Genomic DNA, 17,319 nt, shown 5'->3' with positions numbered 1-17,319 from the left:
TAGAAAGTCAAAGTGAGTTGAAAGGTGATTCACCCTCATACAACATTCATATTTTTAGGACGATAAAGACGTTAGTTACAAACGTACAACCTATTTTATTTGCTGTTCTTTTAATTAAATCTTCAAATGTAGCCACAAGAGGACACAAGTTAGTGTCTTATTGTGCCGGTCCCAAGCCCAGATAAATACAGAGGGTTGCGTCAGGAATGGCATCTGGTGTAAAACTTTTGCCCAATCAAACATGCGAATGAAACCTATGACTTCCATACCGGATTGGTCGAGGCCCGGGTTAACAACAACCGCCATTGCTGCTGTTGACCTACAGGGCGCCGTTGGAAATTGGACTACTGTTGGTCGAAGAAAGACAGAGAAAAGAGGAGCCAAGCATATAGGACTGTGAGTAGGGACGTTGAATGTTGGAACTATGACAGGAAAATGTAGAGTTGTTTTACATTATGCAGACAAGGAAGGTAGACATACTGTGTGTCCAGGAGACCAGATGGAAAGGTAGAAAGGCTAGAAGTTTAGGAGCAGGGTTCAAGTTCTATTGTGGAGATAGGAAAAGAAATGGAGTAGGAGTTATCTTGAAGGAGTTTGTTAGGAATGTCCTGGAGGTACAAAGAGTGTCAGATAGAGTGAAGCTAGAAATCGAAGGTGTGATGTTCAATGTTGTTAGTGGGTATGCTCCACAGGTAGGATGTGAGCTGGAGGAGGAGAAATTCTGGTTGGACTTTGATGAAGTGATGCAGAGCATACCTAGAAATGAGAGAGTTGTCATTGGTGCAGACTTCAATGGACATGTTGGTGCAGGAAACAGAGGGGATGAGGAGGTGATGGGCAGGTTTGGTATCCAGGAGAGGAACGCAGAAGGACAGATGGTAGTTGACTTTGCACAAAGGATGGAAATGTCTATAGTGAATACTTTCTTCCAGAAGGAACATAGGGTGACCTATAAGACTGGTGGTAGGAGCACACAGGTAGACTACATCTTGTGTAGACGGTGTAATCTGAAGGAGATCAGTGACTGCAAAGCAGTGGTAAGCGAGAGTGTAGCCAAACAGCATAGGATGGTGGTGTGTAGGATGACTCTGGTGGTGAGGAAGATGAAGAGGACAAAGACAGAGCAGAAGACGAAATGGTGGAAGCTAAAAAAGGAAGAGTGTTGGATGACTTTTAGGAAGGAGTTAAGACAGGCTCTGGGTGGTCAGGAGGTGCTTCCAGATGACTGGACAACTACAGCTAATGTGATCAGGGAGACAGGTAGGAGAGTACTTGGTGTGTCATCTGGAACAAAAGTAGATAAGGAGACTTGGCGGTGGAATGAGGAGGTACAGGAGTGTATACAGAGAAAGAGGTTAGCTAAGAAGAAGTGGGACACTGAGAGGACTGAGGAGAATAGACATGAGTAAAGGCAGCGTAAGGTGAAGGTAGAGGTAGCAAAGGCCAAACAAGGGGCTTATGATGACTTGTATGCTAGGTTGGACAGTAAGGAGGGAGAGACTGATCTATACCGGTTGGCAAGACAGAGAGACAGAGATGGGAAGGACGTGCAGTAGGTTAGGGTGATTAAGGATAGAGATGGAAATCTATTGACAGGTGCCAGTAGTGTGATGGGAAGATGGAAAGAGTACTTTGAAGAGTTGATGAATGTGATAAATGAGAGACTAGACTAGAAGAAGTGACTGCTGTGGACCAGGAAGTAGCAAAGATTAGTCAGGATGAAGTGAGGAGGGCATGGAAGAGGATGAAGAGTGGAAAGGCAGTTGGTCCTGATGATATACTTGTAGAGGTTTGGAAGTGTCTAGGAGAGATGGTAGTAAAGTCTCTGACTGGGTTGTTCAACAGGATCTTAGATAGTGAGAAGATGCCTGAGGAATGGAGGAGAAGTGTGCTGGTGCCCATTTTTAAGAACAAGAGAGATGTACAGAGTTGTGGCAACTACAGAGGAATAAAGCTGATGAGTCATACAATGAAGTAATGGGAAAGAGTAGTGGAAGCTAGACTAAGGGCAGAAGACAGTGGTGAGGTATGCTGTAGGTGTGACAGAGGAGTTCAAGGTGGAGTATGGACTGCATCAGGGATTAGGTCTGAGCCCCTTCTTGTTCGATGAGGTAATGGACCGGCTGACAGACGAGGTTAGACAGGAATCTCCATGGACTATGATGTTTGCAGATGACATTGTGATCAGCAGTGAGAGCAGGGAACAGGTGGAGGAGAAGCTAGAGAGACGGAGGTTTGTCCTGGAAAGGAGAAGAATGAAGGTTAGCCGCAGTAAGACAGAGTACATGTGTGTGAATGAGAGGGACCCAAGTGGAAGAGTGAGGTTACAGGGGGAAGAGATCAAGAAGGTGGAGGATTTTAAGTACAGTCAACAGTCCAGAGCAATGGAGAGTGTGGAAAAGACAGGAGACAGAGCTGGAGGTAGTAGAGATGAAGATGCTGAGGTTCTCTTTGAGAGTGACCAGGATGGATAGGAGGAGGAATGAGTACATCAGAGGGACAGCACATGTTAGAGGTTTTGGAGATAAAGTCAGAGAGGCCAGACTGAGATGGTTTGGACATGTCCAGAGTAGAGATAGTGAATATATTGGTAGAAGGATGCTGAGTTTTGAACTGCCAGGCAGGAGGCCTAGAGGAAGACCAAAGAGGAGGTTTATGGATGTAGTGAAAGAGGACATGAAGGTAGTTGGTGTGAGAGAAGAGGATGCAGAAGACAGGGTTAGATTAGATGGAGGCAATTGATTCGCTGTGGCGACCCCTGAAGGGAACAGCGGAAGGGAAAAGAAGAAGATAATTAAACCTGCAATACATGTTAATGAACTTAAAAGCCAATCTTATGTGCGCCGTCTTATTAGTCTTCATTTAAAATGGAGTAGTAATCATCAGGGGGTTATTGCAGCTCAATAAGGGCTCACAAGCTGCTGCCAAAGTAAAATTCCATTCGTAGCTCTACCTTTTATTTTGAAAATCAACGGAAGTGTTTGTGTTAATTTCCCACAGCGGACTCCCACTCCCTGTCAGTCCGACCGGCCGAGCTGCGGATCGGGTTTGGACCGTCTGTCAAGACAAAATGTGCGACAAGGGTCTGTCAGACGAGGCGGTGGCAGCAGCTTGTAAAGATGGAGATCCAGCCACCAAGGTAGGCTGACTGTTCGTCTTAAAATTAACCTAGACCGCGGCCGAACATAGTCACCCACTCCGGCTGGCTAATGATTTCCATACAGGGAAAAGTTCTTTTACAAAATGTGTTCGGTCAGTCGATGACAAGTTATTCCTTGTTGTTAGAAAGTAATTATAATGAGTTACTAACGCCTGTGAGGAGCTGTGCCACTTCTTATGCTTCAGGGTTTATTCCGTGTTGTCAGCTAGCTAGCTTAGCTAACTCGCTAACGAACTTTCCCGTTCGGACACTGGACGTGAACTTGGTGAGAGTCGAGGTGACGGTCAGCTCGTCCGTCCACCACTGTCCGTGTTGTCAAGCTGGTGTTAAGGTGCGGCCGAAGCAGACCAGACATGCTATGGCTAAAGGCTCATGTGGGCAGTGGTGCGAGCATAACCTGCCAGACTTACAGCATCCAGCTAAAATCATGAAATCATGCGTTCAAGCAGTGGTCCCCAACCTCTGGGCCAATGCAACACTTATATTACCTTGGCATTTATTATCTGATCCTGAGTTTTGCTGATAGTTGATTGATATTTGTGAATCATTTTTAGACTCAGTGCCTTTAACCAACAAGCCCTAAAGATAATTACTGACAACAACAACTTACTGTCATCTAGAAAGTCCAAGACTTTGAGAGAATTGTAAGACAGGAGTGCAGCAACATGACAAGGGTTGTTGTGTTGGCATTCTGGAGGCGGTAATGATGATAATAATAATTAAAGTAATAATAGTGACACATTTTATTTGCGGGCACCTTTACAACACACAAGGACACCACATCCTGAATTATACTCTACCCTCATCCACTGCTACTTGCGATGGGTTCTCCATTGCAGCCCTGCTGCCAAAATCCATCTCGTTTTTTTATGTGCAATCCTTTTAACAGATTATAGAACATCAACAGCTGCTGGTAAATCCACTAAAGTCCTGTGAATTACGCAGAATGATCGAGCATTTTTTTAATCTTAGCAGGTTGAAATACTCACTTTCTATGGTTATTGATTTTTGGCTCATGATATAAGTTTGTTATAAAAAGCCTAGTTCCTTTCTTTTACTTTACAATTACATCATAACTGTATTATGTTGCAGAAGCTGACAATAAGTTACCAGACAAGTTGGATTATGATCTACAAGTAAACACTGAAGATTTAAACAATGTCATCATGTTGTTGTCCTGCTCTTGACTTCAAACTGATGGAGCCGCAAGGAGTAGAAGAGACGAATCACCACTGGTCGCTGATCACATCTTGTTTTTGCTGGCTACAGGATGAAAGTAACTATTAGTAATTGGTATTATTAGAAAGGAGAGCAGGACCATGTCCAAAGTCAAGGATATCATGAATAACACCAGCCACCCCCTACACACCACCTTCTCCCAGCAAAGAAGCACCTTCAGCGACAGACTGCTGTCACACAGCGCCTCCACAGAGAGGCTGAGGTCCTCCTTTGCGCCCCATGCCATCAGGGGGTACAATGACTCTCAGGAGGAGTGGGGGGGGGGCAGCGTGGTCAGCACGCGGTTGAATGGAGGGGAGGAGATGGGATGTCAGCCTGTGCTGCAGTGTAGTGGGGCCAAGGAGTTGTGATGTTGTGACATTAGATAGTGACATGCCTTACAATGTAAGAAGGGTATACCTTACCCACCATGTGGGCCTCCTACTATCTTCACCTTCACTTTCACTTTTTATTCTGTTTTATACTGTTTATATTTTAGTTTAGTATATGTCCTGTTAGTGCTGCATGTGTCAGTTAGTGTAGTCTGTCTTGTGGTATGTCTTGTGGTGTCAGTGTTTGTTTTTCTCCTGGTGTTTATCCAGTATTCATTATGTACGCCTGATGAGTAGATATGTGCAATTTCCTCTGGGATTAATAAACTATATATCTATCTATCCATCTATCTGTTTGCTTTGCCACACAGCCAGCATGCTCTGTGTCATCCCATAAAGTCTCTTGAACTTTAAGAACTCCCTGAGTAAAACTCTACATGTTCTGTATCTACATAGTTACTCTGCAGCAGCGTGTGTTTGAAGAGTGGCTGTGAAAGAAATGTGTGACATTTTTTCTCCTACTGGAGGAGCAGCACAGGAAGGGGGAGCAGTTACTAGCCAGAGAGATAAACACCAACTGTGAAACACACACACACACACACACACACACACACACACACACACACACACACACACACACACACACACACACACACACACACACACACACACACAGCAAATGTTTGGTTTCACAAACGTGGAAGTTATATATTTATTTTACTTCTTACAATTTTACAAACTGTACTCATGACTAAATGTTAGAGATCACTGCAGAATTAATGTAATGAAATTAAATTTACTTTATTGTTCCCCGTAGGGGAAATTCTTTATATATATACATATACACTGTATATATATTTTAAAAAATGAGTACAGGCCAAAAACACACACATACGGCACCTGTATGCAGGTGATGGGGTGGTATAGCGGCTGGCAACGACTTGGAGGTGCGCTCAATGAGCAGCTTATAAAAGAACGCCTCAGTAGTGCTCGGGAGGTGAACTGGCACCACACTCTGCCAGTTCACACTCCGAAATTTTGTCCTAGCCGGGTCTTAAACCAGCAACTTCTGGTCCCCAGCCCAAGACTTATCTTTTTATTTTTTACCCACCATTAAATACTATATAGGAAGTATAATCACAGATTCATAATACAAACACACCTTTTAGAGAAGACATTTATTAACTTTATTATTTATTACTCCAGAATATTTATTATTAATTATTAACACTGTCACTTTTCATACTCGTTTGAAAGCCTCATCAATAGATAATAATGGCTGCAGCTCCATCTGTCGACGTTCACTGAGTTGTGTGTGGTCGTGGATAATGGATTTTTGTGGGTAGGTTTGATCTATTAGTGGTTTTGATGGTGATATTTTTACTGCAATTTTGACAGATCACCTCCTGAAAGTCAATCAAACTCTGTGGTTTCTTTTGAATTAAAACCAATAAGTGGCCACAGTAGTGCTGTAGTGTTTTTCTGTGCTACTAAATGGTCGGTGATCTTCACGTCAAAAGTTAAGTGGTACAAACGGTTAAATTCATTCTTTGTTCGTACCAAGTTTAGAAAATTTGGAACAGTTGATGTGTTCTGTAACTTGTCTGCATAGAAATCCAAGTACGTAAGCATTAATATCTAAGCAGGTCTGATCTCGTCACCGTTAATATTGGCTTACCCAGGTCTCTCTTGCAAAAGAGATAAATGCTGAAGTGATTTCTGGTTAAAAAGAATAAAATAACATTTCCTACAAGTGATTGTCAGGATATTTTTTCCATCTTTTCCCTTTTGGAACTGAGGAATAGTCGGAACAAAAAAAGAAAAGAACTGCTCTGCAAACATTCATATGGTATTTAAACAGCTGGGTTATGAACATGTAGTATTTGTGGTTGCCTCATGTTGCTGCAGACCACTTGATATAAGATGTTATATACATATGAGACTCATATAAGTGTTTATATAAATCCAAACTGTTGCTTTTCAGGACTTCATGATGCAGCAGACTATGCTGCGGGTTAAAGATCCTGTTAAATCCTTGGATTTCTACACCCGAATCCTCGGAATGACGTGAGTATTCAGGATTCAGCTTTAGCTTATTGAACAGAAACTGATTCACAGTTTAACATAGAGGATTCATGTATGAAATTAAGGTAATTACATATCTTGCAAAGCAAGAGTGTACTGAAGGTTCAACATTGAAGAGGTTCAACTTCTGTGAATAGCCATTTCCACCTATTGTTATAGTGGCCAGCGTTAGTAATGACTCTCCAAGTAAAGCAGCAGGATATCGTTAATAACATTCTGAAAATCCGCAATATGTTCAACAAACGAGAGCAGACATTGCAGGCGATACAAAGCTGTCAAAATGAAAGCCTGGAGACAGTGAAGTGTACACTCCAGGCTAGGTATTACTAGCAGGATGTCTATATAATAACATCTTTATCTAGATAGATGCTGGTTTTTTTTTTACTGAAGTGATGTTCCCTCTCTTGTGCAAAATTTTTCAGGCTACTGCAAAAGTTTGACTTTCCCTCCATGCGTTTCTCTCTCTTCTTCTTGGGCTACGAGGACAAAAAGGAGATTCCTACAAATGTGAAGGATCTGACATCCTGGACTTTTTCCAGAAGAGCCACTATTGAGCTCACACAGTAAGTGTTCATGTCTTGGCATTAGATTTCATCAGTCTTTTTAGACTGATTTGACCTGGTTCAAGGACACAATAAAGAAGGGGAACACACCATGAATGAAGTTAACGCAAAGATATGTTATTAAATGAAAATGGACAAAACTAAATTAATTTAGATCAAATTAAAAAAATTACAGTAATCCCTCATTACTTGAGGTTAATGCGTTCCAGGACCAACCGCGAAAAACAAAATTCTGCAATATAGCAACCAAGTATTTATTATTTATGGTAATTTTAATCTTTATGAACCCTCCTCATACTGATATTAAACCACCTTATATCTGTTTTACCTTTTCCCACACTCTTATTTACTTGTAACACCCCCGGTGTTTCTTATGATGGGCAAGGATGACGTACACAATATTTCTTAAACGGTCTTTATTTGGCGTCTAGTTAACAAGGAACAAACAAGAAATGACAACGATCTCACTCTCAGTCTCGTGAACACATGTAGAACACACACACGTAGACCAACTCAGGGTAACACACACAACAGAACAACACGAGTTATCACAGACTTTTTAAAATACTTTTGTATTAAAGGAAAGCTGCAGGAGGAACCTTGAGTCTTGGAACGCAGCGCACACACAGATGCTGTCAGCCAATAGCATGCGCGTACGGTATCGCGTGACTACCTACTAAAGATCCGCGATGTAGTGAAGCCGCGCATCTTGAAACCCGAATAAGCGAGGGATTACTCTACGAGTATTTATAGGATGTAGATGAGTCATGATTCAAGTCAGTGAGTATGAGTGAAAGTGAAGGAGTGTCAGAACGGGAAAAACAATAGCATCAACGAAACAACACGTAGAGCTATACAATCAAAGAAGAATGAAGAATGTGGAATACTTCTGGGGAAGGCTGGACACAGAGCAGAGGGAGCAACGAGAGCAGCAAAACTACAGGCAGACTATTTAAAGACCGTGATGACTATGCCCCACAGGCTCCCTAATCCTACCCTAATTCCTCAATCAGGCATCTGTTGAAAAGCAGAGGTTAATACTGGATAGCACACCCAAGAGGACCCCAGGGGCCATAACAAGACAAAATTATTTGATTGCAAAATTGTCATCTTCAAGGCACAGTGCAGAATTTTGTTCTATTTTTAAAACTTTGATTTTTAACATTCCTGTAACACATTACCACATAACAATCTGGAACATGTCAGTCCTCAACAGTTTTATGAAAATGATAACTGAAATGTTATTATCTACATTTCTCTTCTAATCCTTCATTCTTCCTCTTTTCCCTCCTGCCTCCTAGTAACTGGGGCTCAGAAGTTGATGAGAGCCAGTCTTACCACAACGGAAACTCAGATCCTCGTGGCTTTGGTAAGGTCACTTCTCTATTTTTAAAAATGAACAGCATAGATGGCAATTTTTAGCTTGTCACTGGAGATAGATAGATCCTTTATTAATCTAGAATGATTATCTGTTTACATAGATTTACACATGACACTGTAATAAAGGGGAAAACAGTTGTCACAAAAACAACAGACAAAAAACGCAACAAAAACAATTGCATCCTTTTTATCATCCTTGTGGCACTACCATCTTTTTTCTCCTGCCTCTCTTTCAATGTGATTCTCAGCTGACTTGACAAAAATGTAGGAATGTTCATGCTGTTTCTTTTTAATCATCAGCCACTGTTTCTTGACAGGACACATTGGAATTGCTGTTCCTGATGTCTACAAAGCATGCAAATTGTTTGAAGAGCAAGGAGTCACATTTGTTAAGAAGCCCAAAGATGGTGAGATATTTGTGGATAAACGGGTCTTTATTATTTTACCTACCCTATGCTCTCTAAATGATTGTTATTGTCTCATACTAAAAAAATATTTTTGACTTAAGAATTATGACGAAACTTTCCGCGTTCCACCTCTGAACAGCAGTCACTTCTGGTATCAACATTAAATATGGATTTCTCTTGTGGATGTTGTCATTTTATTCCTGCGGTGTGACTAGAATGCTTCTAGAAATTTCAACTTTACAATAGTAAATATTATTTTGCAATTAACGTTTCTTTGTTTGTTCTCCTCCTTTTTCTTCTTATATTCCCAGGTAAAATGCAAGGCTTGGCTTTCATTCAGGACCCTGACGGTTATTGGATTGAGATCCTGAGTCCAAACAACATGGTGTCTATTACTTCCTAAAAATAAATAAATGAATAAACTCACCTTCAACAAGCTACCTGCTGCTGCATAAAGACAATCCTGCTGTGGCTTCACTGGGAAAAAGAACATTGAGGGTTAGTCAAGAATTTAGTAGGTTGCCAGAGAACAAATGGAGCACGATCACTTGTGTTCAGTGTGCTACTGTGGACTGGACTGATGGATAAATACATTCATTCTTTAAAGTACCAACTACTTTGTGCAGCTGTTGAGTTTATCTGCCATCATCAGTTTGTATGTGTCTTGAAGCAGCATTGCTGGAATAAAGCTGTACTGCATTGTAATAAATGTGAGAGCCACCGTTCAAATGGATTTGTGGTTTCTTATACGAGTGAGAGTACGAAATCAATCAAGGCAGCAAAATTCCAAATATATGAATTACATCTCACAAAGAATACATTCTCACTTTACTAAACTTAATCAACCATGATAAGCAGTTGTGACTTAAATTATTGGGACTTTTTTTACACAAATTTCTTGAGATTTACATTGAAAGATGAATTTAAGGTGACAGGTCAGACAGTGAGGACAGTTTGTATGTTCTCCTTGTATCTGCGTGGAGTCTTGGGTTCTCCGTCTCCCACCCACCTTCAAAAACATATTCTTCAGGTGAATTGATAGTTCCAAATTATCCGTAAGTGTGAGTGTGTGTGTTTGAGCCATTATTTGTCTTCTACGCAGCTCTGCAGTGCACCAGGGATGTGCCTGTAAGTCTGCTGGGAAAGGCTTCAGCAACCCCCGTGATCCACACAAGTGGAAGAAGCAACCGTTAAGATGAATGAATGACGGAAAGATCCAACGGTTGTCTCCATAGCATTTATTCAAATTAATTTGACAAAAAGGAAAACTGTTTATCTATTATGTACGTTTATGCCTGAAGAGTTGGATGGAATATTAAAATGCAAACTTATAAAAAGATTGCAGGAGTTCGTGTAATTTCAGTCAACTTAAAACTCATTGACATTTGATATTTTTTAAGAAGGAAGCTGAAAGGAATTCACACTATATGCAGGAGAAACAAGTCAACACTGCAGAAAAGGCTGTTTTATGTTCACGTTACCACCTACCTTCTACCAGAGCCTGGCGGTAGTTACTGAAACTTTAAATTTCAATAAATGCTGTCTATAAACTTGTTCAATTATCTGTTCCAGATTAACATGCCTGATTGTACCAAGTTTTGATTCTGGCAGGAATTAGTCTTTATGTAAAGAGAAAAAAAACAACAGCATTTTTATTGGTAAATGTCAAAGACTAGTAATATACAGTATGCTATGGGAGATTTTTTTTTGTCAGGTGAGTTCTCTCAATTTTTATGTAAACAGTTGAAATTTGACATTGAGGTGAGTTTCTTTAGCCTTGTTCACTGCAGTGTGAACACTCTAGTGTAAACTGTAGCCAGTAGGTTTTTTTCCCTAATTAATTATTCCATCCATCCATTTTCTTGGAGGTGAGATGGTTGATATCTCGTCTACAGATGCTTATCCACCTTGAGGGTCACGGCTCTGCTGGAGCCTACCCCAGCTGGCAACAGATGAAAGACAGGGTACACACCAGATAATACGTCAGCTCATCGCCAGCCCACAAGGAAGACAAACGACCACTCACAGACTTTTTGGTGTGACCAGACGTTACACATGCATGCTGTTGAAGGTTGGAGGAAGCCGACATGGGGGGAATATGAGGCACAGAAAGAAACTGAACCCAGAAGGGCGGCAATGGCTTAGTGGTAAAAGGGGGCGGTAGAGCGGGTCGTCCCATGATTTAAGATTGGCGGTTCGATTCCCGCTCCCACCCCCCAAAAAAATACCCGGAGGTGAGCTGACAGTGCGTGGTGTCAGCTCACCTCCAGAGCACTGCCAAGACAACCTTGAGCAAGGTGTCGTCCCCTTTACAAATTTGAGGCGCACCAAGAAGGAGCTGCCTGCCACTCTACCTCCCCTGCATGCCTACAGGGGCCTGTACTCACTAATATATATATGTATGCATGCGTTTGAATCAGTAGCTAGAGTGTGCATTCTTAATTTCCCTTCGGGGATCAAACCAGTGTATAAAATAAAAAAATTAAAAAAGACAACAGCGCTACACTGCACCACCATGCTGCTCTTAAATATTCCAATCAATTTAATTTTTGTTTAAGTGCAGTCTGGTGTGTACCTCTTGTAAAACACATGCAAATCCATATGTAGGTGGACTAAATGTAAACCAAATAACATGATTTTGTTTGAAGAGTGAAATCCCTGTACTCGTTCCATTTGACTACCAGGGATTTATTTTGTTTGTTGGGTGCTTGTTCAACTGAGTGATTCCTGATGTTTGTTGTTTTTATACACTGCTCTGATCGTTTCTGTGCAAATCAGGTGAATCAGAGCTGTTGAAGGCTATAAAAGTGGTTCACAGCTACTACTTGCCTTCGCTTTGCTGATACAATCATTTGTGGTAAGTGTAGAAACAGTCTTGTGCATTTGACAAAAGTTGATAACAGTGGACTGTTGTTTTTTTTTTTGTTTTTTTTTAAGGCAGGCCGCTGTATAGTACTCTGGGTTCATCCTTATTTATTTTTGGTTAAATGTAAGAGAGATTTCGTAGACAGCAGAGATCCTTCTCAACTATTGTAGACTATCCTCAGGTGGGAACAATTCTACCCACTGCACCACTATGCTGCTGGAAATTCAATTTAATTTACCTTTGTCCAGGGTGCACCCCACCTGCTTCACAGAATCACCTGGAACAGGCTCTAGCTCCCATGACCCTGTACAGGACAAGTTGTCAGAAACAAGGAATGAGACACATTATTGCTCTTTTTTTGTTATTATGCATACACCTTAGATCATATGATGTACTTGTTCAGTGATCAAATTCTACTTTACAGATTTCGAGCAGTAACCATGGAGAGAAACATCCATCTTCTCCTCATCCTTGTGGTCCTTCCTTCTATACCATGCTCTGCGACTTCAAGCCTGAGAGTTTTGAAAGTTGTTCAAATCTTTCATGTGAGGACCTGGGATAATGCTCAAGCTTTCTGCAGAAAGAAGTATTCTGACCTGGTCACTATTAGTAACGTGGGTGAAGCAAAGAGTCTTGCCTCGTTTGAAGGATGGATTGGTTTAAGGTTCTATGGATTTCATCAATGGTATTGGTCCAAAGGAAATAATATTTCCAACTTCTTCTTTTGGGATTCTGGTGTATCTGGTGAGTGTACTCACTGAGTGTCATGAAGTTCTGTTTCATTGTAAACTTGTTTCAATGTTGTTTTTATTGTTAGGTATTCAAATTTGATCTCAGAGAACAGTCAGAGGACAATGTTTCTATGGACTAAATACCTTCTTGTGTCCCGTATTGAATATTTAGCCATGCTGAGTCTGTGAATGTGACTAAATGTAACTGGAAACTTTAAAACTTTATCTTGAACATAAACATTTTTACCTGACACACACACACACAGAGAAAGACATCTCCCATGGTCCCAAGGTCCCTATTCACCTTTCAATTGAGAAACACCTTGTAGCACACAGTATGTGCTTTGTTGCACTCAGAAAGACGGAATCTTGGAACAACAAACAACAAGTAAAAGAACTTTGGTGATCAAAGAACTTAAAGGCAATAAATGCTACAAGCATTGTGTGTCTGCAAGAGGATGCTGCCTCCTCAGCTTATCAAAACACTGTTATGTCAATTCAATGGTTATGTTTTTGTCTTTCCTTGTAGGTGTTCAGCCTATTCTAAATAAATATTGTGCTTTCAAGAATAAAAGTAATGCATACTGGGCAAGGGATCATTGCCGGGCCAGACATCGCTTCATGTGCTTTGATGAGACAATGATTCTGGTCAAGGAGCTGAAGACATGGGAGGAAGCCGTGCAGCACTGTAGAGAACTGCAGGATGAGGGACCAGATGGAATAGCAGCATCAAACTCATACCACCTCGCCAGCTTGCCAGAAGTAAATAATATTGTCTTGGATAGAGAGACGATACAATTGGCAGACTCTCACGAGGTTTGATTTCTTCTGGTTTGTTACCATCAAAGGAAACGTTTAAAATGTTGACAAATATCCTGAGAAGGTTTGTTAGATAATTAGAACTGTGACTGTTTAAGCTTCAGTACTGATGGAACATGGCCTCTGTAATGCAGCAGTCTGAGCCTGGAAGAAGACAAATACAGTACTACACATTGTGTTTAGTTTCCCTAAAAATTTGAAACTATGGGGGTGTGTCAGGAATGGTGATTGTTTCTTCTTATTTTCGTGTTTCTTGCTGAAGGTGTGGATTGGACTGCGTTTCCTGGCAGGTGAGTGGGTGTGGATCAGTGGTGAATCCGTTACGAGCTCCTACCTTCCTCCATGTCCAAGTCAGCAGCAGTACTGTGGCGCCATGGGTCCAGAAGACAAACGCTGGAAGATGAGGGATTGCAATGAACGAAGAAACTTTCTCTGTAGTATAACACGATGAACGATGGCAGAGAAATGACCCCCCTCTCTCTCTTTCCCTGTCTCTCTCTTTCTGTCCTTCTCTCCTGTTTGCTTTCAATAAAAATTTTTGTCATGTGACAGTAAATTCTCTTGCACAAAATAAATAAATGGTATTCAGAGTAGGCAGACAACTTGGCAGGTTTTGAGTATATAACATACATTCCCGTAATGAACGTCAGAGATTGTTATAATCATCTGAAACCACCTCTGAATAACAGTCAGTTCTGGAATCGACATTAATATAGATTTTTCTCCTATAGATTTCGTCATTTTATTCTTGCGGTGTGACTAGTATGTATGCTTGTAGACTTTTCAACCTTCAACAAATAAACTCACCTTCAACAAGCTATCTGTGCTATGCATGTCTACAATCCTGCTGTGGCTTCACTCAGAGAACAGAATATTAAGGGTTAGCAAAGAATTTAGTAATTTGCCAGAGAATGACTGGAGCAGGATCACTTGTGTTCAGTGTGCTGCTGTGGACTGGACTGATGGATAAATACATTCATTCTTTAAAGTACCAACTACTTTGTGTAGCTGTTGAGTTTATCTGCCATCATCAGTTTGTATGTGTCTTGAAGCAGCATTGCTGGAATAAAGCTGTACTGCATTGTAATAAATGTGAGAGCCACCGTTCAAATGGATTTGTGGTTTCTTATACTACTAACAGTACAAAACCAAGAAAGGCTCCAGCAACCCCTGTGACCCAATAAAGTGGAAGAAGCAGCTATGAAAATGAGTGAATGATGGAAAGATCAGACGGTCGTCTCTTTGGCATTTATTCAAATTAATTTGACAAACAGGACAACTGTTTATCTATTATGTAGGTTTATGCCTAAAGAGTTGCATTGGAATATTAAAATGCAAACTTTTAAAAAGATTGCAGGAGTTCGTGTAATTTCAGTCAACTTGAAACTCATTGACATTTGACATTTTCTAAGAATGAGTCTGAAAAGAGTTCAGGGAGTTCACACTATATGCAGGAGAAACAAATCAACATTGCAGAAAAGGCTGTTTTATGTTCATGAGACACCTCCTACCAGAGCCTGTCGGTAGTTACTGAAGTTGTACATGTGTTTCTGCAGGTTTATAGAATGAACACAAACATTTTCACTCTTCTATAGGATTACAGTTTCTACAAAAACCTTTTCCCAATATTCCCACACACAGTATATCTTCAAAGGGGCTCAGCAGTGTGAATTGGTGACAGTGGGGTCATCAGAGCACATGACACTTTAAATTTCAATAAATGCTGTCTATAAACTTGTTCAATTATCTGTTCCAGATTAACATGCCTAATTGTGCCAAGTTTTGATTCTGGCAGGAATTAGTCTTTATGTAAAGAGAAAAAAAACAACAACAGCATTTTTATTGGTAAATGTCAAAGACTAGTAATATACAGTATGCTATGGGAGATTTTTTTTTTTTAATGTAAACAGTTGAAATTTGACATTGAGGTGAGTTTCTTTAGCCCTGTTCACTGCAGTGTGAACACTCTAGTGTAAACTGTAGCCAGTAGGTTTTTTTTCCTAATTAATTATTCCATCCATCCATTTTCTTGGAGGTGAGATGGTTGATATCTCGTCTACAGATGCTTATCCACCTTGAGGGTCACGGCTCTGCTGGAGCCTACCCCAGCTGGCAACAGATGAAAGACAGGGTACACACCAGATAATACGTCAGCTCATCGCCAGCCCACAAGGAAGACAAACGACCACTCACAGACTTTTTGGTGTGACCACACGTTACACATGCATGCTGTTGAAGGCTGGAGGAAGCCAACATGGGGGGAATATGAGGCACAGAAAGAAACTGAACCCAGAAGGCAAAAGCACTACACTGCACCACCATGCTGCTCTTAAATATTCCAATCAATTTAATTTTTGTGTAAGTGCAGACTGGTGTGTACTTCTTATAAAACACATGCAAATACATACTGTATGTAGGTGGACTAAATGTAAACTAAATAACATGATTTTGTTTAAACATTGAAATCCCTGTACTCGTTCCAATTGCATCAGTGATTCCATTTGACTACCAGGGATTTATTTTATTTGTTGGGTGCTTGTTCAACTGAGTGATTCCTGATGTTTGTTGTTTTTATACACTGCTCTGATCGTTTCTGTGCAAATCAGGTGAATCAGAGCTGTTGAAAGCTATAAAGGTGGTACACAGTCCTCCCTTCTGTACTTGGATTTCAAATGTCCACGAAAATCTACGATGTTCCTTCGCTTTGCTGGTGCCATTGTTTGCGGTAAGTGTAGAATCAGTCTTGTGCATTTGACAAAAGTTGCTAAAAGTGGAATGGTTTTTGTTTATTTATGGCAGGTTGCTGTATATAGTACTCTGGATTCATCATTCTTTTTTTCTGATGTAATAGAGATTTTATAGACAGCAGAGATCCTTCTCAACTATTGTAGACTATCCCCGGATGGGAACAACTCGACCCACTGCACCACCATTCTACCCAAAATCACCTGGAATAGGCTTTAGCTCCCATGACCTTATACACGACAAGTTGTCAGAAACAAGGAATGAGACACATTATTGCTATTTTTTCGTTATTATTCTTACAGCTTAGATCATATATTTGTTCAGTGATCAAATTCTACTATGTAGATTTTCAGCAGTAACCATGGAGAGAGACATCCATCTTCTCCTCATCATTGTGGTCCTTCCTTCTATACCATGCTCTGCGACTTCAAGCTTGAGAGTTTTGAAAGTTGTTCAAATCTTTGATGTGAAGACCTGGGATAATGCTCAAGCTTTCTGCAAAATTAATTATTCTGACCTGGTCACTATTAGTAATGTGGGTGAAGCAAAGAGTCTTGCCTCATTTGAAGGATGGATTGGTTTAAGCTACAATGAATCTCTTCAATGGTATTGGTCCAAAGGAAATAATATTTCCAACTTCTTTTGGGATTCTGGTGTATCTGGTGAGTGTACTCACCAAGTGTCATGAAGTTCTGTTTCATTGTAAACTTATTTTAATGTTATCTTTATTGTTAGGTATTCAAATTTGATCTCAGACAGCAGTCAGAGGACAATGTTTTGCTGGACTACATTCCTTCTTGTGTCCCGTATTGAATATTTAGCCATGCTGAGTCTGTGAATGTGACTAAATGTAACTGGAAACTTTAAAACTTTATCTTGAACTTAAACACTTCTATGTGAGTCACAAAAAAAAAAAGTATCTCCCATGGTCCCAAGGTACCTGCATCATCTTTTAATTGAAAAATACCTTTTGGCCCAAAATATTTACTGTTTGTTGCACTCAGATAGATGGA

At 40.6% G+C, this 17,319-nt stretch overlaps 2 protein-coding genes across 2 annotated transcripts; both read left to right on the top strand.

Annotated features, from left to right (window-relative positions):
• The first annotated feature begins 2,985 nt into the window (after positions 1-2,985).
• Positions 2,986-9,900, top strand: glo1 (glyoxalase 1). Its single transcript, XM_068315723.1, has 6 exons — positions 2,986-3,139; positions 6,695-6,777; positions 7,218-7,358; positions 8,660-8,727; positions 9,056-9,145; positions 9,457-9,900. The coding sequence occupies exons 1-6, from the start codon at positions 3,071-3,073 to the stop codon at positions 9,546-9,548; spliced, it is 543 nt and encodes a 180-aa protein (XP_068171824.1). The 5' UTR covers positions 2,986-3,070; the 3' UTR covers positions 9,549-9,900.
• Positions 9,901-12,280: 2,380 nt separating this feature from the next.
• Positions 12,281-14,665, top strand: LOC137599691 (secretory phospholipase A2 receptor-like). Its single transcript, XM_068320740.1, has 3 exons — positions 12,281-12,755; positions 13,272-13,558; positions 13,824-14,665. Exons 1-3 carry the CDS (start codon positions 12,398-12,400, stop codon positions 14,010-14,012), a joined length of 834 nt encoding a protein of 277 aa, XP_068176841.1. The 5' UTR covers positions 12,281-12,397; the 3' UTR covers positions 14,013-14,665.
• The last annotated feature ends 2,654 nt before the right edge of the window (positions 14,666-17,319 follow it).

This window comes from Antennarius striatus, chromosome 1 (genome assembly GCF_040054535.1).
Source record: "Antennarius striatus isolate MH-2024 chromosome 1, ASM4005453v1, whole genome shotgun sequence".
Classification (NCBI taxonomy): domain Eukaryota; kingdom Metazoa; phylum Chordata; class Actinopteri; order Lophiiformes; family Antennariidae; genus Antennarius; species Antennarius striatus.
This window is presented reverse-complemented; position numbering and strand designations above follow the sequence as displayed.

Excerpts from the sequence above, each read along its gene's own strand:
- glo1 (XM_068315723.1), top strand. The coding sequence starts at position 3,071 with ATGTGCGACAAGGGTCTGTCAGACGAGGCGGTGGCAGCAGCTTGTAAA. Across the intron at positions 6,778-7,217 it reads ACCCGAATCCTCGGAATGAC|GCTACTGCAAAAGTTTGACT; the intron begins GTGAGTATTCAG and ends AAAATTTTTCAG. Across the intron at positions 8,728-9,055 it reads CTCAGATCCTCGTGGCTTTG|GACACATTGGAATTGCTGTT; the intron begins GTAAGGTCACTT and ends GTTTCTTGACAG.
- LOC137599691 (XM_068320740.1), top strand. The coding sequence starts at position 12,398 with ATGATGTACTTGTTCAGTGATCAAATTCTACTTTACAGATTTCGAGCA. Across the intron at positions 12,756-13,271 it reads TTGGGATTCTGGTGTATCTG|GTGTTCAGCCTATTCTAAAT; the intron begins GTGAGTGTACTC and ends CTTTCCTTGTAG. Across the intron at positions 13,559-13,823 it reads AATTGGCAGACTCTCACGAG|GTGTGGATTGGACTGCGTTT; the intron begins GTTTGATTTCTT and ends TTCTTGCTGAAG.